This window comes from Podarcis tiliguerta (assembly GCF_965153285.1).
Source record: "Podarcis tiliguerta genome assembly, chromosome: 2".
NCBI classification, from domain to species: domain Eukaryota; kingdom Metazoa; phylum Chordata; class Lepidosauria; order Squamata; family Lacertidae; genus Podarcis; species Podarcis tiliguerta.
The window spans coordinates 119648776-119675304 of NC_139535.1; the positions used below are offsets into that span (position 1 = coordinate 119648776).

The following is a 26529-nucleotide window of genomic DNA, read 5'->3' on the forward strand; positions in this document are numbered from 1 at the left end:
TGCCCCAAAATGGCAACTAGGCATTTTCTTTTGGCAAGTGTAACCTTGGTTTAAGGAGCCACGGGACACCTGGCTTGTATACCTGAGCTTCCAACACTGAGGCAGAAGAAAGACGTGTCCCACTTTTGACTGCAGGTGGGGAAACCACATGCCTGAATGCTTTGCCATGGGGCAGTGGAGAGGAAAGGGAAACCCTATGTAAGGAAAGCAGATGAGGATAGCAAGGCCATCTAGTTTTTGATGTTTGTTTTTTGAATACAGGGAAGAATTTAATAGTCTCTCCCACCCCACCGAAAGGTAACAAGCAGTTTGAAATGGTACAATCCAGGAGCAGCTGTACCACCTGAGCTGTGTATTTGAAGAGGAAGGCGTGTGGATGAGTGGCAGACACAGAGCAAGAAGCACGGATTAGCTGCAGCTCCCTGTGAAAGAAGGCAGATCTCCCCCCCCCCTCCACTTATCTGGCATACAGGCAGATAAATAGTAAGCCTTCGCCCCGTGCGAAAAGAGGAGACTAATCTCTGAATGCCAGAAGCTTTGACTGACCCTCCTCTCACTTGAGACTTCAGCAAACGCCTCTTGAACATTTTCCAAAAAATGTAAACGTACCCATGATGAAAGCAGAGGTTGCTCAGAAGCAAAGCTGTATGCCAGTTCCCCCAGCCCCACCCACCCAAATAGCACAAGAGTACATGAATTTCACAGGTCTGGCTATTAATACAAGCACAAAATAAAATGATGACAGAGAGGAAAGCTGAGCAGTGTTTTCCACCATTTCATCCATTTTCAGCACCTCTTTTGCGGAATTCAGCAGATTTAGGTTGCCATCGTCCTGTCACGTGTGCACACGCCGGAGGTTCCTTCTGAACCAGTGATGTGCTCAGTGATGTGCTCAGTGATGTGCAAAGAGCTTCTTGTAGTGCAAGTCCCACAAGGCAATCGCAGACACCAGACACAACACTAAGCAGGAGCTTCTGACGCATTTTCCTTCCGGAATCGCCATGGCAGTGGAATTCCCCATTGGAACTCTGGCACTAAAACACCACCCACAGCAGCACATGGAATAGTTCAATGCGTGGGGCAGCACTCCTAAGCCAAAATCTAGTTGCCTCTCTCTGCAAGGGACCTTAACCAGTACCAGCCTCACCCCCAAAGTCAGTAGTTTCCATAGAAAATTGGATCAGGCCCTCCAAATGCTGGACTCCAACTCTAATCAGTCCCAGCCAGCATGGCCAACAGACCAGACGCAGACCTGGCTAGCTTCAGTAAGACTGCTACATCATGTGCCCTCCAATCATCGCTTTGACACATTACAATTGAACAGCAGTGATTTCTGAGCTTCTGCACCACTCACATACACACCCCAAATCTTTTTAAAATGTATTTTTATTAAAGATTTTCTTGATTTACAAAAGTATATGTAATGTCTGTCTCTTGTATTTTTACCATGTAACGTTTTTACAAATCTGTTTCATTTGTTGAGACATTAGGAAGAATAGGGGGAAAGAGGTGGAGGGGGGGAGGTGGGTGGGGGTGGGGTAGGGTGATGTTTCTATTTTGCTTACTATATGTGGGGTTTGGTATCAGCGTTGCTTGTGCAGGTTCTCTGCTGTTCACTTGTGTTCCTTTGGTGGTGAGAGAGCTTGGGGTTGGCCTAGGGTGTGGTTGTTCATTTGTGGTTGCCTGTGGTGGTCTTTGTTTTCATGTATGAGTGGGGTGGGTGGGTACACACCCCAAATCTGAAATGAGGTTGGGACCACCATACACTGAGGACCAGGTGCACACAGATCTTGTCTGAGGCCTAGCCAGGAATAAACTCAAACAAAAAAGCAGCCATCTCCTGGTTGGACTGCCTGGTCAGCATAGCACACGGAGGCCCAGAGCAAGTGTACCCGGCTGCCCTCTCCTCTGCACGGGCTGATCAAGACCAAGGTATGTGTTGACAAACAGATCTGTACCAAAAAAAACCACAAAATCCTTTGAACACTTGAGATGGAGCTACAGGTTGGAACTCAACCTAAAGGCTGCTTCACCTTGCAATCAGGGCTGAGAGGGAATTGGGGTGCTTAAAACTTTAATTGCACAGCCATTTCCCCCTCCACATCCTAGACCTTTGCAAAAAAACCCTGCCATGGTGCAAAGAAAGGACAGGGAGCACCTTTAACTGTTGCACGCCAAAATCCCCTCTACTAAATAACTATTAAAAGTGCAGGAGCCTCCTGTCCCCTTTTTGCATCTAGCTAGCTCAACCACCACTCATGAGAAGGGTTTAAAAAGCTCTGTGGAAAAGATGGATTTGTCTGATGCTGCTCGTCAAAAGCCTGTTGAGATACCCACACCTGTTAGAGCAGGTAAGGGACCCTGCGGCCCTCCAAGTTCTGCTGGACTACAATTCCCCTTCCTTTCTTCACGCTCCTGGGTGGCATGCATCAGGCTGCTGTATGGGTCTGTCCCTGACTCTAGAAAACACAAAATAGATCCAGTAACCTGAATCAAAATATGGATGGTATAGATCAGCATGAGATAACAGGCAAAGATGAGCAAGGCCTCGAGGAGTCATAAATCTTATTTGGTGAGAAAGATGGGAGAGGGCTCACCCTGCACCTTTAGGAAATGCATATCAAGGCTGGCGGGGCGGGGGGAGGCGAGAATATTACTAGGTGGGGCATGTCTCACCCAAGTGCTGCTGAGATGGAAGAAACTCACCTGCTGGAATTCTTTCTTCTCTGAAAAGCACAAACGCACACTCTAGAATTTGACTTCATTCCAAAATTAAAGGCAAAATCTTACACGTGTTCAGTGGGGCTTACTCCCAGGTTAAATGTTAAGTATAAAATTACAGCCTTGAGTTCTTAAGAGATATAAACAAGTCAGAGCGATACAGAGGTCAACAACACCTACACCTGGGATAAACCTATCTGGTGGGACTGAAACCCTAAAAATGTTTGATAATGTAAGAGAAAAATAGTGGATTTCCAACCTCTCTCGTTTTCTGGTTTTTTCTTCTACATGTCAGATGGAAACACTAAAAGCACCAGAATGGTACAACCTCAGCCAGGAAGTGCTTGAAATCTTCTACCCAGTTTCCAGAGTAGATATCTTAGAACCAGGGCTGCCAACCTTTTGGAGCCCATGTGCACTGCACACACCCTGCAACCAAGTGCACACCACAACTTACTCTACTGGCTCCAACACACTGTCTTCATTCAAGCTGCTTTCAAGAGGAGGGGGGAGATGCAGGGAAGTGAATCCTGTGGGCATCAGAGAAGACCTCTGTGGGAGCTTGTGTGTCCATGGGTGCCCCGTTAGAGATCACCAGCTTTAAATGTGTGTATCCTGACTCTGGAAGGAGAGAAACCAAAGTCCCTTAAGCCCTAGATCACACGCAGAAAGTAGAATGGGACTGTGCACATAAGCCTGTCCTTGGCTGTAGGCAGCAAGGCTTCTGAATACCACTTGCTGGAAACCTCCGGAGGGGAGAGTTGCTCTTGCACTCAGGTGCTGCTTGCGAGTTTCCTAATGGCATCTGGTTGGCCGCTGTGAGAAGAGAATGCTGGGCTAGATGGACCATTGGCTTGACCGAGCCACGCTTTTGTTATGTTCCTATGAGGGCTGCACATTCAGCAAAAGGGTGGCTTTGCATGAGCAACTGCTCATCTACAGATGCTGCAAATAACTGAAGACCCTACTGATTCAGAGGTCACGACTGCATGGACCACCTACACAACAGTAGTCATGTTCTTAACATGGAACAACAGCTCCATGGTGGAGAATCTGCTTTGCATGCAGAAAACCCCAGGTTCAGACTCTGGCATCTCCAAGTACCTGCCCATCAGTGAAGGTAGACAATACAGTTGCTAGATGGGCCAATGGCTTACCTCATGATATAGTAGTTTCCTATGAGCAGCTGCTCACAACTATCCACTCCTTTTGTCCATATTGTCCATATAAACATCAAGAGACAGCACCAATGGTGCAGTTACACTCAACCCCACAGCACAGAGGGAGAACCTGCAGGCCTCCAGGTGTTGCTGGATCCCCAATACCTATCAGCCCCAGCCAATGATTGAGGATGATGGGAGATGGAATCTACCAGAATCTGGAGGGTCAAACTTTCCTTCATTCCTGCCCTACAATGCAAATAACATGGGAAAAAGGTTCTCATGCCCATTGAATGTCGCCAGGTCCATTGCTCAACCACACTCCCTCAAATTGTTAACATCCCGAAAGAGAGGTCCTCCTCACATTTTGAGGACTCTTGTTCCTGACCATTTCACAAACTTCAAACAGATTGCACTCAAGTGCCCATGACAACAACCTAACAAAGTATCAGAGGTGGGTGCATACTAACTACCAAAGCCTGAAGTGTGTTGACTTTTCATCTGCACCAAGTCATAAGATCAAGTATAGGGACAAGACCGTGAGCTTATCAACACTTACCTTTTGCCTCTGCACTTTCTAGGCACAGCCTGCACTTTCAAGTTCCGGGTCCGAGTGCTCTATTTTGGCTCTGAAGCTTTTCCCACAAAAATCCACTCTTCACCGCAGCAACGCACCAAATTGCAATTCACAGAAAACTCGAATTGCTGTTTGTTGCCCTTCAGCTTTAAAGAGTGAGTTATTATAGCAAAAGCTCCGGGGCAAAAAGAAGAGTGCTCCAGTGTGGACTGGGAAACCACGGACCTGTGCCCAGAAAGTGTGTGGCAAAAGTTAACTGTGGATAAGGCCTGAGACACAATCAGACAGACAGACACCTCAAGACTGCAAAGAGAGCTAAGCTGTGCTGCTTTGACCAGTTGTGAGCACAATGGAAAGTCCCCAAGTAATTCTCACCTCCAAAAGGATGGTGAATGAGGATGAAAGGAGCACCACCAGCGCATCACGAACCATCTCTTTACATCCAGAGCTTCTCACAGACATTTCTAACCTGGGCTGTGTGTGGGTGTGCAGAGGCTTTAAAGCTACACTTTATTAAATGTGTCAAGCAAGCTGGAACTCATCCAAAGGCCAACTAGTGCCACCCATTGCTTCAGCCAAAGCAGCACTGCTCCCTCGTGGAAACCAGGAATAGATCGCCAGGTCTTCATGCAGACCGGGGGCCTGGCCCTTAAAAGCCCCCAAGGCCCAGAGAACCTATTAAACTGCCTCATACCAAGTCAGATCATTGGTCCATCTAACTAATATTGTCCATGCTGACTGACAGCAACTCTGCAGGGTTTCAGGCAGGGGATATTCCCAGCCTAACTGGAGACGCCAGGGATTGAGCCTGCATGCAAAGCAGATACTCCACCACTGAGCTGTACAACCCTTTCCCAAGTGTAAAGACCACATCATGTCCCAGTTTAAGCTGCAGATTTCAGATAAATTGAAAAGCAGGATGCTGAGAACAACTTAGGCAAAACTAGTCTGTGTCCACAGGTAGATAAATGCAATGGGGCGAGGAGTGAGATTTGCAATCAAGCAATCTATATATATAAAGCGTTTTGAAAACACAAGACACATTTTTAAAAATACCATCTGCTGTATGCTACCCTTAATCTCAGGGCTATGGGCTTGAGCCCCACAATGAACCAAAGATTCCTGCATTGCAGGAGGTTGGACTAGATAAACCCTTGTGCTCCTTTCCAGCTCTACGATTCTATATACCACATTACTGGGGAAGGAGGATTGGGAGAAAGCAAAAGGATCTAGACAACTCACGCCAGTGAGCCAAGCCGCAATGAACAACGTCAAAGCCATGCACCCAAAGAACATGTAACGGGGCGCAATGACACTCCGGGCAACATCGCGCGCCTTAAAGGGGGGGGCGGAGGTTGGGGAAAGAGATGAACCACCAGGAAGCCACGAGAACACGGGCAGTCTGACCTGGCGTTCATTGGAAGCCCCAGTAACTTGTGAGAGTCTTCCCTCGAAGTCCATGCGTCATTGGGACGGCAGCCCCGGGCTCTCAACAAACCTTGCCCTCGGCACAGCACACGGCCTCTCCGCCTCCCGTCGGCGGAGGAAGAGAAAGGAAAGTCAAGCCTCCGCCTCCCCTTTCTCTTCCTCGCGGGCGGTCCGGCCAAGTCCCTCGCCTTGTCACACACAGGCCGAGTCACGCGGGGGGGGGGGGGGGAGAGATGCAAAAAATAGCTTCTGCGGGCCTCGCCGCCTCCTTCCTTTCCCTTTCTGCCGCGCATCCCCGGCAAAGCGCCGTCTCCCTTTGCGCCCTTCGCAAGCGCAGCCGCGCGGGCAGCCGGCTCCCCTCCGCCCTGCACGGTGCAACCGGCCGACCCGCCCTGGCCGGAGAGTCGCCCCCGGCGCGCCGCTGCTCGCGCCTTACCTTGGCTGGAGGCGCCGCGGTCGCCGTCGGCGCTCACGCCCTTCTCGTCGCCTGCTGCTCGCCCTTTAAGTCCATCTGCGGAGGAGAAAAGAGAATCGGCGTCGTGAGTGGCGCTGCTGCTGCTGCTGCCGCTGCCCAGCGCAGGGTGCAGTCCCGGCATGGGGGGCTCTCCTTCCGCCGGCTGAGCCCCGTCGAGCCCGCCTGCGGAGCTCACATCCACGGCGAGCCGGCTGCTCCCGCGGCCATCAAGCCCGCGACGCTTTTGTCCTTCGCGGCGGAGAGAAAGTCGAGCTCAGCGGCGGGGCTCGGCGAGACCGGCCCGCTCCATCCCTCGGCAGCCGCGGGCGGATCCACCTGCGCCCGGCCCCGAGTCTCCCCGCCCGCCCTCTTCACACCCCCGACGGCAGCGAGCGCAGCGCAGGCGGCGGGGGAGGAGCCGGCGAACAAGGGGGGGGGGCGCAAGAGAAAGAAAGGAACCCGCGCGGGAGGAGGGGCGGGGAGCCGCATTGTTCGGCCGGGGCGCTCCGATTGGCGCAAGCGCAGCCAAGAGGCGGGCTGATGGCAAGTTTGCTGCCGTTCAAGCGCTCCATCTGCTGCCGGGATCTCGGGCGCGGAGCCCCGCCGCCAGCGGCTCCAAAGCTTCTCTTGTCCTGGGCCGGACTTTTAGAATAAAAATTTGCTGGAGCCACACCGAATTAATTACTGAGAAGAAATACACGGGGGGGAAGAAGCAACTTGATTCCTTGACTGATAATATTTAACCCAACTACTTTAGAATACGATCATGGGTCATCCAGAAAGTACAAAAGAAAGCAGCTCCATAAGGACACGAATCATTCCCAAAATATTATTATATACGAGTCTCTGACATGGGCACCATAAGTACGTACAATCCCAGTGAGAGCTGTGAACTTGCCTTTAGCCGGGTAATCTCATGCATTTTAGGTCTCCTTTGAGACAAACACGCATCAATATAAAGAAGCCTCTCTGAACTTTCATGTTTGTTCCCTGTTCACAACATCACGTCAAGGAGAACTGCGGAAGAATAGCCAATGCTCCTGAGAGAGGCGTGGATACTGTATCTGGTTGTATATCCCAAAATTTATTTTGATACTATATGATATGACTCGATACTATACAACCCAAAGCGCACACTGATTCCCACACCCGCCTCAAACGGAATTTAATTTCATTTAATTTCGGGTTGCCATATTATGAAGAGCAAAAAAGAGGACACATTTGCTGACTTCCACGTTTAACTATGGATTCCTATGACAACTCTATCCACGAAAAAGAGGACATGTCTTGGAAAAAGAGGACACATGGCAACCCAAGCCATTTGGCTACCTGATGTGAATGACAAAAGAATGCCCCTCCCTGCCAGGGAATGAGGAGTCAGTGAAGAATATTGGGTTATAGCTGGGCTGTTTTTATTTTGATCATGTATTTTGTGGGTTTATATTCTGATTTTCTTCTGTAAATCTCCCTGAGACCTCTGGGTATAGGGCAGTATATTATTATTAATAATAATAATAATAATAATAATAATAATAATAATAATACATACTCCCAACTTGGTGCCCTCACAGACTTGCTTCAGCCTTCGTTTTGTGTATGGCATGTTAATACCTTCTTTACCCTCCCCTCCCCCATCTTTCTTCCTCAAGTAAAACTAAAGTTATTTCTTTGGTTATGCAAGTCTGCATTTAGCCTTCTCCCCCACCCATGTCAACTTTTTACAATACCTGTGTTGTTTCTATTCCCTTGTTTAAAATAAATAGATTTTTTTTTAAAAAAAAACACAACCCAAACAAACACAAAACGGGCATTGCTTTAACAAAGTATACAGGTGAGGCAACCTTCCCTAAACTGGTGCTCTCCAGATGTTTTGGATTGCTGGCTGGGGTTCATGTGAGCTGCAGTTGAAACACCTGGAGGGTCAAGACTGATAGAAGTCATTTACCTTTCCCCACACATTCCAAGGAAAGGAAACATGCAAGTCTGAGCCACACTCTGCTTACCTGGGGAGGGGGAGACCCAATGAGGTGCCCCACTGAACTCGAGGGGCAGACATGGGTCCCAGTCAAATGCTTAATAATGATTTAAATCCCATTGTTTTCAATGTAAATTAAATGTGACTGATAGCACACTTACTCAGAAGTAAGTCCTGCTAAATTCCATGGGGCTTAGTAACAGGTAACTGCTTGAACTGCGTAAACTTGTTTTTAATGGCATTTAATTCCACTTTATGCTTAGGAAGGCGGCCTTGAAGAGATGAGAACTAGCACAGCATGGGGGGGGGGGGGAGAGAGAAGGGCTGTTTCCTTAGTATTCTATTGTTAATTCACATTTCTCATTCCTTTATTACCAAAAGGATAATAGCCCAAGTTGTTGTTGTTCTTTTTTAAAAACTACAACACCTAATTGGATTGAGATATCTTTGTGAGAGATCAATCTATGCTTAATCAAAGTATGATTTTGAGCATTAAGAAAGAGAGATTACTGTGTTATGTACCCAGGAAGGGGAAAGAGTAATTATTGATATTCTACAGCATTTTAAATAAGTTTGGGGGTATTCTTTTGTTGTTTCTGTTTTAACTATTTGTGCTTTTATCTCATGTTTTTGTCTTGCGAACTGCCCTGAGTTCTTTCGACAAAGGGCAGTATATAACTCAAATAAATAGATAGTACATTGTGACACAGAGGCTGCGGCGGAATGGAGTTTTGTGGGTGGAATGGGAGCAATACCTCTCTTTCCCCTTTGGAGCTCCCTGAGTAAACTTCTACTGTGGTTGATGGACAAACACGATAAATGTTATTCTCTATTCCATAGTGCCCCTACACCATTTTTATTTATTTATTTTTTAAATCCTGTTTATTGGAGAATGGAGGAACTGTTGTGGAAAATAAATAAATAAAGCTGGTGGCTGTCAGATGATCATCATCTATCTTCTCCTTCCTCACCAAACAGCACCAAACAGGGTTTTGCTGTTTTAGGATGCAGGCAGAGGGCTAAGAAGAAACTGCTGCAGAACCACTCTGCCTGCCCAAAGCAAGCCTCCGAGATGGCAGTCTGATACACATTTGCTCAGAAAGAAGCTCAGGTGTGTATATGATGCATTTCTGTTTTTCTGAGGAACAACAACCCTCCATTACCAAAACAATGCTGACTACAGCAACTCCCGTTGTCCCTAACTATTGGTGATACTTAATGATGGGAATTGGAGTTCTGCAGCAGCGGCTGGGAGTGGGGCACAGGTTCCTCACTTTTGCTGTAGAAAATGAGAAAAAGGACCAGTTCCACTTCACGGAGCCCTAGGGAAAGTATGTGCATTCTGTCACAAAACTTTGGTGCTCTCTAGATAAAGTAAAAGGGACTATTCTTTTAGCGCACTCTCCATTAATTGCATTTTCTTATGGGTTCTCTTTAATGCGACTGCATTTACAAAGTGTGATAAAGTAAAGCAGTCCCAAGAAGTGAATTTACCCAGCAGCTGAGTCATCACCTGGCATCTCAAGAAAGGAACCGGCCAGCCTTTACCCAGCGGTTGAGTCACTGCCTGCCTTATGTGATGAGTTTGCCACTTTATTGGCAAACAAAATTGTTTTAGTTCAGCTAGATCTGGGACTGCTATTCAAACACAGAGGCTGTGTGTGTACGTCTATGTATGTGTGTTATTCCAGGTATTTGAATCAAAACCAGCATCAGGGTGATGCAGAAGGCTATGTCTAGGCAAGAGATACGTAAAAGGTCCCTTGAGGGCTAGATCCCCATCTTAGCAGGTGAAAGGTCAACTCCCTTACCGAAAAGGGTTATCAATAGAGCTGGATCATTGTTCAAATATGAACTTCTCAGCACTCATAGAACTGCCAGCTCAACACAGACACCTTGCAAAACAGTTTTGCTAAATTCTTCTGGCAGTGAGACATGTTGAAGCAAAGCTTCTCCAGCCCTCTTCCTCTGCTAGAGCTTTTGCATTGCTCCTTCCCTATTGGCAAAAGTAATGTACAGAGGATGGGGCAGGACAGGGGTGGATGGAGAAACTGGGTGGGCTATCTTCCATTTCCTCTGCTCTTTCAAAGGTATATGCCTGCAGGGAAAGCTCATGCGGTCTCCTCCAGATGTTGCTGGTCTACAAGTCCCATTATCCCAGACCATTTGCCATGCTGGGTTGGGCTGGTGGGAATTAGCATCCACATTTAGTATATCACAGAATAATGGAAAAGACCCCAGTGTGGTCTCTCTGGCAACCCTACCAACTCAAGGTGATGAACCTCAATGGCCAAATCTGGGTGCAAAGATATAAAAGAGGAGAGGACTCGCGTGCTTGTAAGAGTGGCATAAGAGAAGGGATTTTTAGCAGATGTAGTTTGTCAGCTATTAAATCCCTGTCTGCTTCTTGCATCTGCCCACCCTACATGGTCCTGGCAATTGAATGGTTATTACCCCAGTTCAAATGTTTCAATTTCAGTTAAGATTGTTGAGCGAAGAGTTTCTCTTCAGAGTCAGGTATAGCTGGATTTTATCTCCTGTTCCAGACTCCGGTTGCTAGAGAGCAAACATCAGCAAAAGGAAACTATTGTAGTCGGAGGAAACTTTCAAAATTTAAGTACATGAGAAGAGTCCTGCTGTATCACTGCCAACCTTGCATTTAAGCACTAGCCTGGAAGTGGTAAGCAACCAGAAATTCCATGCAGGTTAGTGGGAGGACTGGAGGAGCAGGAACAGATGACTCCTTACCTCCCCTGCACTCCACACAGAAACTAATCAGGGTGCTAGAAGAGATAAACCCCCTCTTCTATATCCAGCATAGAAATGCAGTGAACTGCCTGCAGGAGCCACTCCCCCCCCCCCCCCAGTTTCTTTGTTTGTTTGTAGGCTGGTTGGTACCTTTGTTGAGTTTATTTACAAGGCTGTCATATATCCAGATGAGAGTGAGGCTGGAGGTGTTTCATTTCACTGCTGTCATTTCCTGCACATGGTCTCCAGGGGACTCAGTTATGAGCTACACTTCCTTTCAAGTGGCTGCTTCTCTGACATTTGATATGACCCAGCTCATCAAAACCAAAACCAAAAACTACGTCAGCAAGGGAAGAGGCATAAAATTAGCACAAGCCGCTCTCATGCGGCTATTTATACCCACAAGACAAAAACAAGACACAAAAAAGGTAGCTTAATTGGATTATCATTACAAGAAAATATATACCAGGGAGCATGACTATCATGGAAGTGGGGGAAATGTGTTGTACAAATCAAGAGAATTCATTCATGTGAAACTAAAAAAGAAGTCCCAAGATGCTAAGGTCCTAGCAAGTGCCACAAGGTCACTCAGAGTGAACATGGTATAGATGACCCAGGTGCAAAGGAGGTAGGAAACTCCTGCCCCCCAATAGTTGCATAGAATAAAGGTGTGGCTCGCATGGCTTTACAGATATTCGAGGCTGCATTCTGCAATTGTAGGAATAGCTCAGTCAGTTCCAGAGTAGCACTTGCTATAATATGGACACTCATTCGCCCTCATACGCTCTACCACTGAATTATGGTCTTTCTTGTGGCTCTACTGCCTGATGTGGGGGTTTCCCATACTTGAGACACCAAAGAACCATGTGATGCTCCACCAAGCCACTCTTTATGGTGACAAAGTAGAGAAGCCATCAGGCAAAGGCAATTTCCAGCTTCTTGCTCAAGAGGGATGTGACACATAGACCAGCTTCAACTCAGCTTCTTCTAAAAGACCAGGAACTGCATTTCTAACAAACAGAATTGCATGAGGTTTCCCTGGCCACTGGATTGCACTTCCCTTTTCCAAAGAAGGAACAGCACAGAAAGAAAGAAACCCATTGACTCCCTCTGCAAGGATGCACATGGGCTTTTCTCTTCAATGTCTCCTTCAACGTCCCCATTGACTGGAAGAGATCGTCCTGGCTCAAGCCAGCAGATGAGAAGCAACTGGGTCCACAAAAGAGAATGCTGGCTGCAAATACAGGATCTGCCTTTCTAAGGAATACACCAGGTAAAATTTCCCTCTTCAGCAGACTCATAAAAGACTCCCTTTCCTCAACCCAGAAACCTATTTGTAGGCCTCCACCTGCATGGTCTAATTCAGCTTTCCCCAACATGGTACCTCCAGGTGTTTTGGAGTACAGCTCCCATGTGCCCTGGTCAGCATGGTCAATGCTCAGGGATTAAGTGAGCTGCAGCCCAGCAACATCTGAAAGGCAACAAGGCTGGTCTAATGGAAGGACCAAACTGTGACTTAGGGACTGTATGTGGTCCTTGATGATGTTCAAGAATCTGCATGGAAGTTCAAGAAGAAAAGCACCTGTTTCCTCAGAGGAGCAATAAAGGTTTGTCCTTAGTGTGTCCTAACGGTCAGGGGTACCTTTACCTTTTTTAGTATGTTCCCCTCTTGGCCACATGCAGAATCTATGTACACCAGGAGGCAGGTAAGGGAGGCAGCATTGTCACCCCAAATGGGCAGGTAGTATCCATCTCAATCTGTCCTGGAGACTGAAGTCACACATCAAAGTGGGATGCAACAGAGACACTGATTCCCCCATGTCATTGCTGCCCTGCCTGTTGCTTTGCACACGCAGCTCTCAGTGGGACAAAACAAACCTGCTCCCACACCATCAGACTTCGTTTTTTTCTGGCTAAAGAAAGTGACAGTGAATGCACCTGAAAATGTGGGGTGCTTGAGGCAACGTTGTTTAACCTCCCTGCAAACAAATGAGAATAAATGCACAATAAATGGCTCCCCACAAGCTATGTGTAAATGTAATCAGGATGAATGCTCAGTAAACAGGTTGCCTGGAAGTGACTGGTGACTCATGCAGAAGCACGGAGGGATGGCTCTGTAAGCCAGCAATTTGGGTGGGGGTCATGTTCCACAGATTGTGCCTAAAACCAAAATCGCGTGTATGGGTTCAGTGGCAGCTGGGATTGCCAACTGTCATTTCCCCTGGAGCCCCTCCCCTGTTTTCTTTTGTTTTGTTGTTTTATTGCCACACACATAAAGCTGAATGTGCCCAGGTTAAATGCTTGAAAGTTCTGGGGTAACTATAAAAGAAATGCTGGGGAAACACAGGGTTCCTCTTTCAGGAAGGCAGCTCTGCAGTGAGCAGAAGGAAAGCAGCACCTAAGCAACTGGATCCACCCAGACTAAATCAAAACCAGAAAGAAGCAAAGGTTGACTGCACTGCATGTGTGTCCTACATTTGATTCCAAATAAACAAGACTGTGAGCGACTGCTCTGCTCCTCTTTCTACTTCTTTCAGGAGAGTTACAGTTTGGGCCATCTTCTGCTCAAGGGGAATGCAGAGACCCCCTTCCCAGCCCCAATCCTATGGCGCTGTCTCCTAGTGGTACAGGAGAGAGGTTTGCTTTAAATGACTTTACACTGATTTAAACACAAACACACACTTGAAAAGCCCAGTACAAAGGGACAGCCTGGAGACATGGTCACATCACAGAGGACTAGTATTTACGATAATTACCGCTCCATTCGGGGAACTCTGCAGAAGTGAAGGGCTGGGTGCTTTTTCAGAGGGGTGAAGGTGATGTCACAGACTCCTTGATGTCCACAGTCTTTCAACCATCCAAAGCAGTTTCCCACTATGTTTGGAAACAGATGACAGGGTGTTTTTTCTCCCCACCTGAGATTTGTAGGTAGCTTGGAAGAAGGGGTCAGTGCTCCTAATGTACATAGTACCGTTACAGTTTTTTCTCTGGAAAACAGGCTTTGCAGGTTTTTGTTGTTTTAAAACCTACAGAACCTGTTTGACCAGTAGGCAAACAAAAATACAGGAAGCGGAGCCATCTGCCAACCACTTTCTCTGCATTCTTAAAAACAGCTGTCTGTCTCTGTTCTCAGATTTTCACAGTGCTTTTTAAAAAAGCAACAACCCTGCAAAATTGTTTCAGCTAAAGATGGCAGTAAAGAAATGAGCACCATGAGAAGCACCATTTTCTACCATGCTGCCTTTGACTCTTTTTCTTTTCTTTTTAAAAAGGATTGTCTCTTTCCTCCAACAGGAGGGACAGAAATGCTATGCTGGAAATTAAAGTGAAAGAGCCAGCTGGGTGCAGCAGCAGCAGCCGTGCAGTTCCTCTGAAAGAGTCTGGTTATAGTTAGGGGCCTCTCTGACCTACTTTCTACATCATTTACTGACGGAAATGTTAACATACTCCCCGTGCCCCAAACAATATAAACCATGGCATGGCAACTTTTTTATTTTATGGCCAATGGATCGTTCTCAGAAAAGTCAACACACAGAGAGACAGAGGGAGAGCGCGAGAGGCACAAGTCCCACTTGGCCCTTCCTCCTTCAAGCTACATTTGTGTACCATTAGCAAATGACCTTAACCGCCACAATTAGCATTTAAACAGGGCTAGCCTCACCCTTGCTTTCAGCAGCAAGACACTCCCAGCGCCAATTATAGTTTTGCCACAAACATCACAGGGCTGTGCGGAGCATAATGGCTAAGAGATGGAGTTGCAGATCAGGGCGACCCCAATTCAAATGTGCTATGAAGTCACTAGACGGCCTTTGCGAAGTCTCTCACTCTCACTCACTCACCTCCCCGCCCCTCCACCTGCAGCATGGGGGATCAGTCTCCTTTCTTCCATTCCTCCAAGATGCATGTAATTTTCTTCCTCCCCATTTTATCCTCACCACAACCCTGTGAGGTAGGTTAGGCTGAGAGGGAGTTTCGTGGCCCAGCGGGAGAATTTGAATCCTGGCCTCCCAGGTCCTCATTGGACACTCTTTAACAATGACACCACATTGGTTTCCAACAGAGCTGTTGCAAATACTCCAACTAGGTAATGACTGTAAAGCACTTTAAGCATCTGAATTGCACTTATCATTCCATTTGTGCCCTAGATTTCTTCCCTTAAAATTTAGAATCCCTGACCAGTAGTTACTGCCACACCTACCCCATGCATTCACAGCACATGACTTCTCCTAAGGAATCTTGGGAACTATAGTTTACCCCTCCAATTCCCCTCACCCTGAACAAACTACAGTTCTCAGGATTGTGGAAGGCCAAATGAACTTTAAATGTGTTTTAAATGTATGGTGTAGATGTGACTTGTACTTGCACAGGCAGCTCACCCCAGCCTATGCCTGATGGGTCTCCGCTGGTAAATGGCTCCAGCCCGTGAGTTTGCACCTCAAAGACACTATTTTTGCACCAAGACCGAAGCTCTGGATGCAGCTGTGCCTACACACTGAAGCCCCTGCTGCCCCTGTTTCCTGTTATATGTTTGTTTCTCATCTCTGCTCAGGGTGTCTTGGCAATCGTAACCTGACTTCGGTTGCCAGAACCCACAGTGTCAGGGCAAGTGAATGATCTTCCCCGCCTGTGCAAACTATCCCCGTTTACCAGAGCCACACTCCAGCAAAAGGTCGAATGTGGATGTGCCCCCCCCCCCCAGCCCTGGAAGCCGCACTCATAAATGACCAAGGTAGAAACACACAACAATCACACAGAGGTTCAGAGCAAGCTCCCTTGACTAGGACTGCGGACTTTTTATCCTCCTCCTGACAGGATCGCATGTGCAGTTCACAGTGGTGTGACATACAAAAACTTAACAGGAGAAGCTCTCCCCATAATTATTTATTGAGTACATCTCTCTACCCCATCTTTCCTCTGTGGAACTCCAGGCAGGGCAATGGACAGGGGGTTTCCATGCAATCTCCCATCCCCACATGGGCCAGATCTGGACCAGCTGAGCTTCATCACAGTTGCTGCACCACCTTGTGCCTTCAGATCCCGTGTGGTAAGAGCCTGCATGTTGTGGGGGGGGGGGACCTCGGGCTCAAGGTCCGAATGCAGCCCCCCCCCCCCCGGGCCTCTAGAGCTGGCTCTTAGAACTCTCCCCTTCCCTCACCCTGCTTCACCTCTCCAAGTTTTTGCAGCTGGAATGTGCTCCTGAATCCTGATAGCGCCTCTTGCTTGCCTTGGTGGAAGATAAAGAGGGTGTGAGCATGTGTAGGAACTGGCCTACTGTGCACAAGGAAAATTCACATTAGTTGCTCCACCCACCTTTGTCTCTGGATGTTGTGGACTGGTTGGAAGCAGAGGAATAGTGGGAGGAACCAGGTGGGGAGCCCCCAAGGGAAGAAGGCTCAGAGGCTGGGGAGTGATGGTGGGATGACAATGAGTGGTCAGAGGCAGAAGAGGGAGAAGACTGGAAGGAGGAGGTGTCAGAAGCTGAAGAGGTAATGGGGCTTAGTGAGTCGTGTGAGTCTGTGGCAGAGAGAAGTCCAGAATCAGAGGCAGAAGCTCAAGCAGGAGAGTGGGAGGAGGGAGGCCAAGAGGCAGAGAGGAGTCAGGCTGGTGAAGAGTCACAGGTGTTTCCCCTCCTGCTGCAACAAGCTCCTCTCTCTCCTTGTCTCCCAGAACCAGAAGTAGTATGAAAAGGGCGGAGGAGAGGTTGGTTGCAGGCAGGCACAATCTCCAATTGCTTGGGGAAAGCCCTGGAAAGGAGGAGACATAGACTGTTGTGAGGAGGCAGGGATGTTCAGTCTTGGCAACTCATTTTCATGGAGGAAGGCCACTGGGAATGAGGTGTTCTGCTCCTTAGGCCTGACACTCAGCCAAGTCTGCGGAGGTTGTGTTTTTGCTAATGAAGAGTTATCTCCATCTTTGAACTGTGCCTACCTGCATGCTCCTGTGACCCTGGCACTACTCACCCCTGGCATGAGACGTTTGGAAGGCCTTTGGGATTTGGCTGGCACAGCGTGTGGCAGCAGAGCCAACGAAGAGCATAAAGGGGAAAGTGGTAGTGGTGGGAGTGATAGACCATGCTCTTCACACTGAGCCTGGGGAGCTGCTAATGGCGTACTTTGGGCTTTCAAATTTCAGCTGCGCCCTGGGCTCCCCCCGCCTCTTGCACTCCATTCTAAGTCACTGTTGTGGCACCAACTGCTGTGCACTCTCGGCTCAGTGCCCAGGGTGGGCCAACCAGTAGCACTCCCCTAATCTGCCTCTGGTGCTGCTCCATCAGAACAAGTAGGGCACTGCCCCACCACCCTCAACCTGCCCTCAGCCGCCACCACCCATCTGCCTGTCTCCTCTCTTACGACCAGTTCTGGGAGTGGCATTGCCTGTCAGTTTCCTCTGTGGCAGCTTCAGTCTTGCCATTGCCCCTTGCAGAACTCAGCATGAAGAGGACAGGGACAAAACTAGGCCACATCTGTACCATACATTTAAAGCAGTACTGTACCACTGTAACAGTCATGGCTTCCCCCCTGCCCCAGACCCTTATTTCCCCCACAGCTACAATTCCAGGCATGGTCGTTCCCTCTTCCCAGGAAACTCTGGCAACTGCAGCTCTGTGAGAGGAAAAGGGCTCTCCTAACAACTCTCAGCCTCCTAAACAGGCCACAGTTGCCAGGATTCTTTGGGGGAATCCATGCTTGTTTACAGTGGTGTAAATGTACAGTGTAAATGGAGCCTTAGGTGGCTCTTCCTGTCACTGGCTCTGGCCTCCTGCTGGCTCGATAACATCCACCAAAGCTGTGCCACGGGGCACCATTGTGCTGGACTCTTGGAAGAGCAGGATAGACATTTAACAAAATAAATAACTTGGGCTTGCTGTAACTTAATGCAAGGGAAAACCTGGCTGGTTAAGTGCCTCCCTGTGGTGCCTGGCACAGGAGTATTCCCAGGAAATGAGGTCGCAGAACATCTACCCGTAATCCTTGGCAGGACTCAGCTGCACCACTATCTGGACAGGGATGGCCTAACTTACAGCATCTGTGCTCTGGCAACCTCTAGTTTAGATTCCTGCAACACATTAAACAGACAGCTGCTTCTGAAGAGGGTTTGGAAACTTCAGCTATATGCTCAAGACAGTTTAAGCATATAACAGATCGTGGCCCAACTGCACTGCCTGCCAATTAGTTTCTGGACTCAATTAAAAGTGCTGGTTTTGACCTACAAGGCCTTAAATGGCTCAGGACCACAATACCTCAAACCTCTCTCCTTATGAACCTACCCCGATGCCAGGATCATCCACTGGGCCCTTCTTCGTGGGCCTCCTCCATGAGAGGCCCAGAGGGTGGAAACACAAGAATGGGCCTTTTCTGTGGTAGCTTCCCATTTGTGGAATGTTCTCCCCAGGAAGGCTCATCGGGTGCCTTCATTACAAATCTTCATTACATATCTTTAGGCATCAGGCGAAAACATTTATCCTCAACCAGGCGTTTGACTGAGTAACATTATCATTATTATTATTATTATTATTATTATTATTATTATTATTATTATTATTATTTTATACCCCACCCATCTGGCTGGATTTCCCTAGCCACTCTGGGTGGCTTCCAACAAAATATTAAAATATATGTCTATAACGTCTATTAAACATTAAAAGCTTCCCTAAACAGTGCTGCCTTCAGATGTCTTCTAAAAGTCTGGTAGTTGTTTTTCTCTTTGACATCTGGTGGGAGGGTGTTCCACAGGGCGGGTGCCACTACCGAGAAGGCCCTCTGCCTGGTTCCCTGTAACTTGGCTCAATGTGAGGGAAGTGGGGTTATTGTTTTGTTTTGTTTTGTTTTATTACATATTTTGTGTTTTCTATGTTGTGAACCATCCTGTGATCTGTGGATGAAGGGTACTATATAAATTACAAACCAACAAAATAGCATTCTTGAGCCCATGAGCAGCACAATTGCTCACTGCTGTGACTCTGCCATCTAAACCCTTGGTGGAGAAGGAAGGACGTTGCTCCACAAAACCACTCTCCACCCTGTGCATTGTCAGGGCACCACCACAAGTTATTTTTGGAACCCAAACCAGTTTATTCTGGTGAGAGGTTTCCAAAGCGTGGAGTTCCTCTTCTCTCCTCGAAAGGCACGAGAAGTGGGTTTCTCGCCACACCTCAAAGGAAGGCTGCTTGGGGAAGCCATTTTTAGAACCCCAGCTGGGGAAGGAAGGCGCTGCTGGGGAAGAGCCGAGATCCGAGTCCTTCCGTGCTCACAGCACGATTGCAAAAGAAAGCATCCGGGAAAATAGAATGTGATTCACCCCAGTGCATTGCGCAATCTCCAGGCTGCAACCCACAGGAGGGATGCAAATGAAGAGAAAAGAAGAGGCGGTCCAGTTGGGAAATATGTGCTTGCTGGCACCCAGTTCTGCCCTTGGATTAAGACCAAAGTAGGGGGCAGGCCTGGGGAGCGTGCCCTCCTTCAGTCAGGAAGAGGATGAATGGGCAATCAGTGTTTCTATTCTGTGAACCCCCCTGAGACCCCGGGTATAGGGTGGTATATAAATAATAATAATAATAATAATAATAATAATAATAATAATAATACTGTAGGTGCTGCTGCAACCAGGCTATGGTGTCAGTCTCAGTCAATGGTGATGTAAAATGGATCCACAGATTGGCTCTTCCATCAGCAAAGCCTTGGAAAACCGAACCTAATGAGGTATGGTATAAGGCAGCTGTGGACAGATTTCAGGCTTGCAGGATCTACTTTGATTGATTCATTGATTTTACTAGGATTCTAAGGTCCATGAGGCTCCAAAAATAACAGATTGGCAAATCAAATTACAGGAATTGATGGAGACGGCTCAACTGACTAGTAAACTCAGAGGAAACTCAAAGCAAAAATTTGCGGGAAAATGGGATGGTTATAGAAGATATGTTCAAAACTACAATAATAGTTTTGACTCCATGCTAGCATTCGAGTGATAAAGGAACTAAAAGGAGGTGGACAGCAATTAAGGATTTATTATGTTTTCAGAATGTATTAGAAAAATTATATAGAAAGGTTTATTGTTTTGTGTACATTCAAATGTAAGATAAAATATATGCAAAGGGACTTGACAGGAAGTCAAAGTTGAAGAAAAGATTTTGGAAGATAAAAGGGGAAAAATATTTACTTTCATTATTATCATTTTGTGTGCGGGTGTGGGTATGTGGGTGTCTACACATATGAGTGTTGTTGTATGCAATGTTTGGGAGGAAATAAGACGGTAAATAACAAACAAACTAAATATTGATGTATGTAATTTTTATTTCTTAATTATATTCAGTGGTAGTATGGCTGTATTGTTTTTTGTAACATAAAATCATTCAATATATATATATTTTTTAAAGGATTCCAAGGTCCACCAACTAGATGCAGGGGTCCATGGATTTGCTTCAGGATGAAACAAATACAAAAAACCTCATACAAAAGTTTTTGTGTATGTGTTTACACCCCCTCAGGAGCAATGTCTCAATGCCTTTCATATGCCCTGTGTCAGGGAGATTTAGGGCACCACATTGCAGGACAGAGTCTCAAACAAAGATGCGCTCTCCCAAGCCCACATGTCTGCGCTTCTGTCTCTGCAACATCTACACTGGTTGGGTCATGTACACAGAATGGAAGATGGCAGGATCTCCAAGGATCTGCTTGATGGGGAACTGGCCTCAGGCACCAGGCCCATTGGCAGACCAACTCTGTGTTACAAAGAGGTCTGAAACTGTGACACAAAGGCTGGCAACACCAACCCCACCATGTGGGAATCCCTTGCAGGTGACCACAGTGCCTGGAGACAGACATCCACAGCAGTGACCAGAGGAGGAATGACCACTAGGAGGAGAACAGAGAGAAGAAATGTCATGGTGCATCTGAAACCGGATACCTTCACCTGCTCCAGCTGCAATAAGACATGTCTCTCCGGTATCGGTCTCTACAGCCACAGCAGGAGCTGTAACTCTCCAACAATTACAGTGACTTTACCCCCAATGGCACACTCTTCCATTGTCAAGACAGATGGATGCTAAAAATATGTTTATGGGCATTTTTCTGTGGAGAGGGTCCATACCCTTCATCTGATTCTGAAAGGGGTCTGTGTGACCCTCAAAAAGGTTAAGAACCACTGAGCTAGAGGCAAACCACAGTTCAAATAGTGGCTTGTGGGAGGAGTCAGGTGCAAAAAAAGAAGGTGGGTCAGGGAGCAGAGCCAATCACCAGATCCATCACCAGGATGACCTTCACACACATGTACAGATTTACTTTGGAATATTTACCAGGGTATTCTTCAGGCTATAAATCAGGGGTCGGCAACCTGAGGCCCATGGGCCACAAGTGTCCCGTGGGGGTCGTTTAACCGGCCCATGAACCCCCGCCACCTGCTCGGTCAACTCCCGTGCGCCGTGCTAAACTGGCGCGGAGCAGAGCAGGGACTGCCTTCCACAATGCTGGCTGACTTCCCATTGGCTGCAGGAAGCTCCTGCAGCCAATGGGAAGCTGTGCACACCTCCTCCGTGCCAGAAGGAGCACCGGAAATAGCGTTTGCACATGCGTGCATGTGTGCGCACTCCAGCCCACCGCAGTATCTGTGGGACTGTGAACTGGCCCAAGCCAGAAAAACTTTGCCAACCCCTGCTATAAATAGTATAGCCCTACAGTACTCAGTTTGCATGATCTGAACCATATTGGCAGGGCTAGTCAACTTGTGAAGATACACTCCTCAGCTCTGCCATTTTGCACCTCCACTTATGAAGGAGAACAATTCCTGGTTGATGTGATTAAAGCACCGGGAAGATTGCCAGATAAAAGAGATAAAAGAGAAAGATATAGGTCAGCTAAATTCGTCATAGTAAGAGATGCCTCCCGTGACTTTCCCTCATCCATGCAGCTGGCATCCTTAGGCAGGCCAACGAGATCTGGAGGAGACTACATTGCCTATCCCTAATCTCAGGCAGAGACCCATTCTCATGCATTGACCAACCACATTCCCCACGCAGAGCTTGCTATAAATCTGGGAAGAAGCAATTCCTTTGTGCACACAGCATAACTTTAAATCACAGCCCTGCCTCCACCCCCCAAAAGGAATTATGGGAACTGTAGTTTACCTCCTCACAGAGCTACAATTCACAGCACCCTTAACAAACTGCAGTCCCCAGAATTCCTGGGGGGGGGGGGGTGGGCTTAGTGTGTAGAGTTTCAAAGTTTGAACTGGATTTAAGTTAACAAACAAAGCTTTTCTACAAGGAGCCTTCAGATCTCCAGTTTTTGTGAGGGGGCTGAGCCAGAATCCCAGGATGCCACTGCTGGATCAGTGCCCTGCAGACACCACAAAAGTCTCCAGAAGTTTATCATTAGACATAGCCCCAGCATGTGTTGAGAACCAGGGACTTTCCAAGAGTAACCCAGGGAAAAAATAATATTTATATGTATATATATTTACAATATTTCTATGCCACCTTTCCAAGGCTCAAGGCAGCTTACAAGAAATAAATGTTAAGGCACATTTAAACAAACGATAAAATCCAAGAGAAATAACTCTGAAAAATCTTCAAAGACCAGCCAGCAGGACTGAAGGCAGGATGGAAAAGATGTGCCTTGCGAACTCTGCTTACAAGCCAAAGAAGCAGGAGGAACTATTAACGTTTGGGGCACAGACATTCCACATCCTGGGGGCAACTGACGTATTTATTTCTTCCTTATTAAATCCACACCCTTCACTTTTCTTCTAAGTATTCAGGCACGGTTCTGCACAGGCACCATTGTATCTTCACAACAACCCTGTGAGGGTACGTTAGGCTGAGAGTAAGCTTCATGACTGAGTGAGCATTTGAACCCAGGATTCTCCAACCCTAGTCCAGCCTTCTAACCACTACACAGCACAGGTGTAAAAAGCCTTCTTGTGGCCACGATGGCGTGCATCTCATAAGGAGCTGGGCCTTGAAGCAGGGCCTGAATAAATGACCAGCCATAATTGCCAGTGGGAGAAGCAGCATCTAAGACACACACTCTGAACTCTGTGTATAGACTTTTGAATAGACATTCATAAGATTACAGTGTGAAATATGCAGGATCTGCGCTATGAAGAACTTTTAGTAACAGCAGATGTGGGCTCGGAAGCATACTGTCAACTACAGCAATCAATGTAACAATGTAGGCTGTGCATATATTCATTTCCCAGGCATCAGGAAACCTGTCGGCAAGTCTCACTTCACACCAGAATCATAGAATCACAGAACTGTAGAGTTGGAAGGGGCCACCACAACTGTCATCTAGTCCCACTCCCTGCAATGAAGGAATCCTTTGCCTCATGTAGGGCTCAAACCCACAACTGAGATTAAGAGTCTCCTGCTCTACCAACTGAGCAACTCCAAGTCCTCTTCCGAACCATCTTCAACAGCACATTTATTTATGAAATCGCACGTGTGCCCCCCCCCCACTTATTAATCACACTTGCATCTTGCCCTTCCTCCAAGGAACTAAGGGCAGTGCCCACAAGGGTGTTTCCATGTTATCTTCACAACAAACCTGCAAGGTAGACTTAAGAGCATGCAACCGGTGAAGTGAGCTTCATGGCTCAAGGACTTTGAAAAGCTATGAATCGGGGTGTTTCTGCAAAGGGGCGAGGAAATAAGCATATTTGTTCAACACTCCTTGCCAGCAGTTTCCCCACTTGTTCTATTATTCCAGCTTTTGACTGTTCCCCAGCATGGGGGTTGCTTTCCTCACCCGGCTCAGGAAAAGAAGTTGATTTGTCAGACTGGTGGGCAGCCCACAACCTGCTGACTTGAGTGCTGGATGGTTAGGAACAGCTGGTGTTCTCTATCTTCCTCTGTCTCCTTAATTATTATTATCTGCTGATGCATGGTTCGGGAGAGGAATCAGAGCAGCGGTTTCATGCCCTGCCTTGCACAAGACTGCACCAGTGAAGCTGGGAAAGCCACGCTTCTGCTGAGCAGGGACGCAGGGCAGGGCAGGGCTGGGTGTGTTTGGCAGCCACAGGGTTCACACGCACACAGAGCCTGGGACTTTTCAGTGCACTTGATTTGCAACACAAACCCATCTGTGAACAAACTTTGTTCTAGATGTGCAGCATGAAGACCTAGCCAGATTCCCAGAAATATTTTGCTGACACCAGCAAGGTGCAGACTGGATCAGGAGGCAAATGGAGGTTTCAGCTGCAGCACATTGTCGGTTGGGGTCCAAAGGTTCCATCCAATCTGTGAACAGGAGGAGTGGAATTCTCCTGCAAGCAGAATTCTCCTTTTGTGAATGGAATTGTGAGAGTGGAATTCTCCTTCCATGAGCGGAATGGAATATTTGCTCCCATTCCATAAGCACGGCTGATCTGAAATGTGTGTGTGCAAGGAGGTCTCCAGTTTGCATCCTGGCAGGGGACCCCCTCCCCATACCTGTCACCTTTTAGATGAGCACAAGAGCAAGGGGTGTGTTTCCTTTAAAGGAGACTGAAGCAGCAGTATGGTAGCTGATCCTGCCACACTCTAGTATAGTGGTACCTCAGGTTAAGTACTTAATTTGTTCCGGAGGTCCGTTCTTAACCTGAAACTGTTCTTAACCTGAAGCACTACTTTAGCTAATGGGGCCTCCTGCTGCTGCCGCACCGCCGGAGCATGATTTCTGTTCTCATCCTGAAGCAAAGTTCTTAACCCGAGGTACTATTTCTGGGTTAGCGGAGTCTGTAACCTGAAGCGTCTGTAACCTGAGGTACCACTGTATTGGTGTAGATTGGACTTCTAGAAAGCAACGGAAGATGCTTTAAAGGAGAGTGCTATGTGCAGCCCAATTCTCCCACTTTCTTGGCAAGGGAGGAATACCATTTCACAGGAAAAGGCGATTCCCCTCCCTGCTGCTGGTGGGTCCTGGTGTTTAGAACAAAACTCCCCCTGTGTTCCAAAGCATCATTTTCCAAAGGGAAAATCAAACCTCAAAAAATACAATGTAGCTCTAATGATAAAATCCAGCTTATATCTCAGCACTTTGGTGACAAAGGAGATGCATTTATCCAGTGTAGTAGCTGGGGGCAGCATGAATGCCTCCAACAGAGCATGGGCAATAATAGGGGAGGTCCAAGATCACAAATCTACTGCCGGCAAATTTACTTGAGTAAGCCATTGTGTCTTATTCATTATGCCATTATTTTTTAAAGGAAAAATAGTGTTCCACCTCACAGGATTGCTGTGAGGCAAGACACAATGAAGATTGCTACAAGCCTTTCCTGTCACAGCTGAGCTGAAGCATGATGGAACTGGAGATCCAATGCCTGGTGCTGCTGCCCCAGTTTCCTCATGGCCCTTGGCCATGGGTCGCAACCAGACAGGCTGAACTCCAGTCCCATTATGGAGAGAGTAGGGCAGGGGGTGTAGGGAGGGTCTGGCTGTCTCCATCCCTCTATAAATCAACCGTCTCCATCCTGGCATCCTCTGGATCAGAGTCAGCCAATGTGGTGACCCCAGATTTTGCTGGACGACACCATCTCTTGCCACTGGCCATGCTGGCTGGAGCTGACATCTCTGCAGGGCACCCCGAAAAGCACCCCATCAGCTCCTCTTGCTCTGGATGCTGCACTACAACTCCCATCAGTTCCAGCCAGTTAGGGATGATGGGGGTTGTAGTCCGGCGACATCTGCATGGCACCAGATTGGAGAAGGCCAGTGTAAATGCTTGCTTTAAAAGCCGTTGTTCCAAGTGGGCACTGTATGCCCATGCGAAAGAGAGAAGGCAAGGAAAGGACATCAGGTTTATTTTTTGGCCTTTGGCGCTGATGCTTTTGGCACCAGCATCCAGACACGTCTGTTGCTGTCACCTTTTCCCCTGGTACTCAAGCAGCTCCTTCCCACGGCAACAGGATGCAGTTTTTAAAAAATGTTCTCTTTCCCCCCGATTCCCCCCCCTTGAAAATAGGAAAATGTGATTATAAAACCACAAATTCTGGCAAACAGCAACAGAGCAGAAGCAGGATGCAAAAAATCACTTAAACCAGTCTAAGAATGAGCAATTGGAATGCCACCGTGAGCCAGATGGGAAAGGGCAGCATACAAGTGAAACAAACTGGCTGCGGCTGAGGGGTCTGCAACTGCCTTGACCACTGACCAGCTTCCTGAGCCCTTCTAGGCTAACTGGTTTACTGAAGCATGGATCTAGGCAGCATAACAGCCTTCTTCCAAGTGCTGCTAACCGTCCTTAACTTGATGAGTGAATCTAGACAATGACAAAAAAAAAAGTCATCACATACCCTTCATGCCCTGAAATCTAGAATTACCTCTATACTCATAGTGAAGGCCAAACCAGGTGCCAAATTAAAGCACAGACTACACACATTTGCAGATAAAATTCTGCAATTGGTTTCTTCTTCTTCTTCTTCTTCTTCTTCTTCTTCTTCTTCTTCTTCTTCATTTATCCCCTCAAAACTTGTACAGGAACTTGGGGAAAGGGGG

At 47.4% G+C, this 26529-nt stretch overlaps 1 protein-coding gene across 9 annotated transcripts in view; it reads right to left on the bottom strand.

The window, feature by feature from the left end:
* The window catches only part of HDAC7 (histone deacetylase 7), a 183912-nt gene that overhangs the window by 108414 nt on the left and 48969 nt on the right, over positions 1 to 26529 (bottom strand). For 2 of the 9 annotated variants that reach the window (XR_014508263.1, XM_083428196.1), the window contains exon 1: positions 5957 to 6194. The exons of 2 other annotated variants lie outside the window; for them this stretch is intronic. Coding sequence is in view for 3 of the 7 variants with exons in the window: in XM_083428196.1 (XP_083284322.1) it covers positions 5957 to 6179 (223 nt within the window). In the remaining 4 variants the exon portion in view is untranslated. Of the gene's footprint in view, positions 1 to 4833; positions 4933 to 5865; positions 6195 to 6322; positions 6864 to 26529 lie in introns of those variants that run through there. 5 more of the 9 variants (XM_083428198.1, XM_083428200.1, XM_083428197.1 and 2 more) reach the window with 4 other exon arrangements.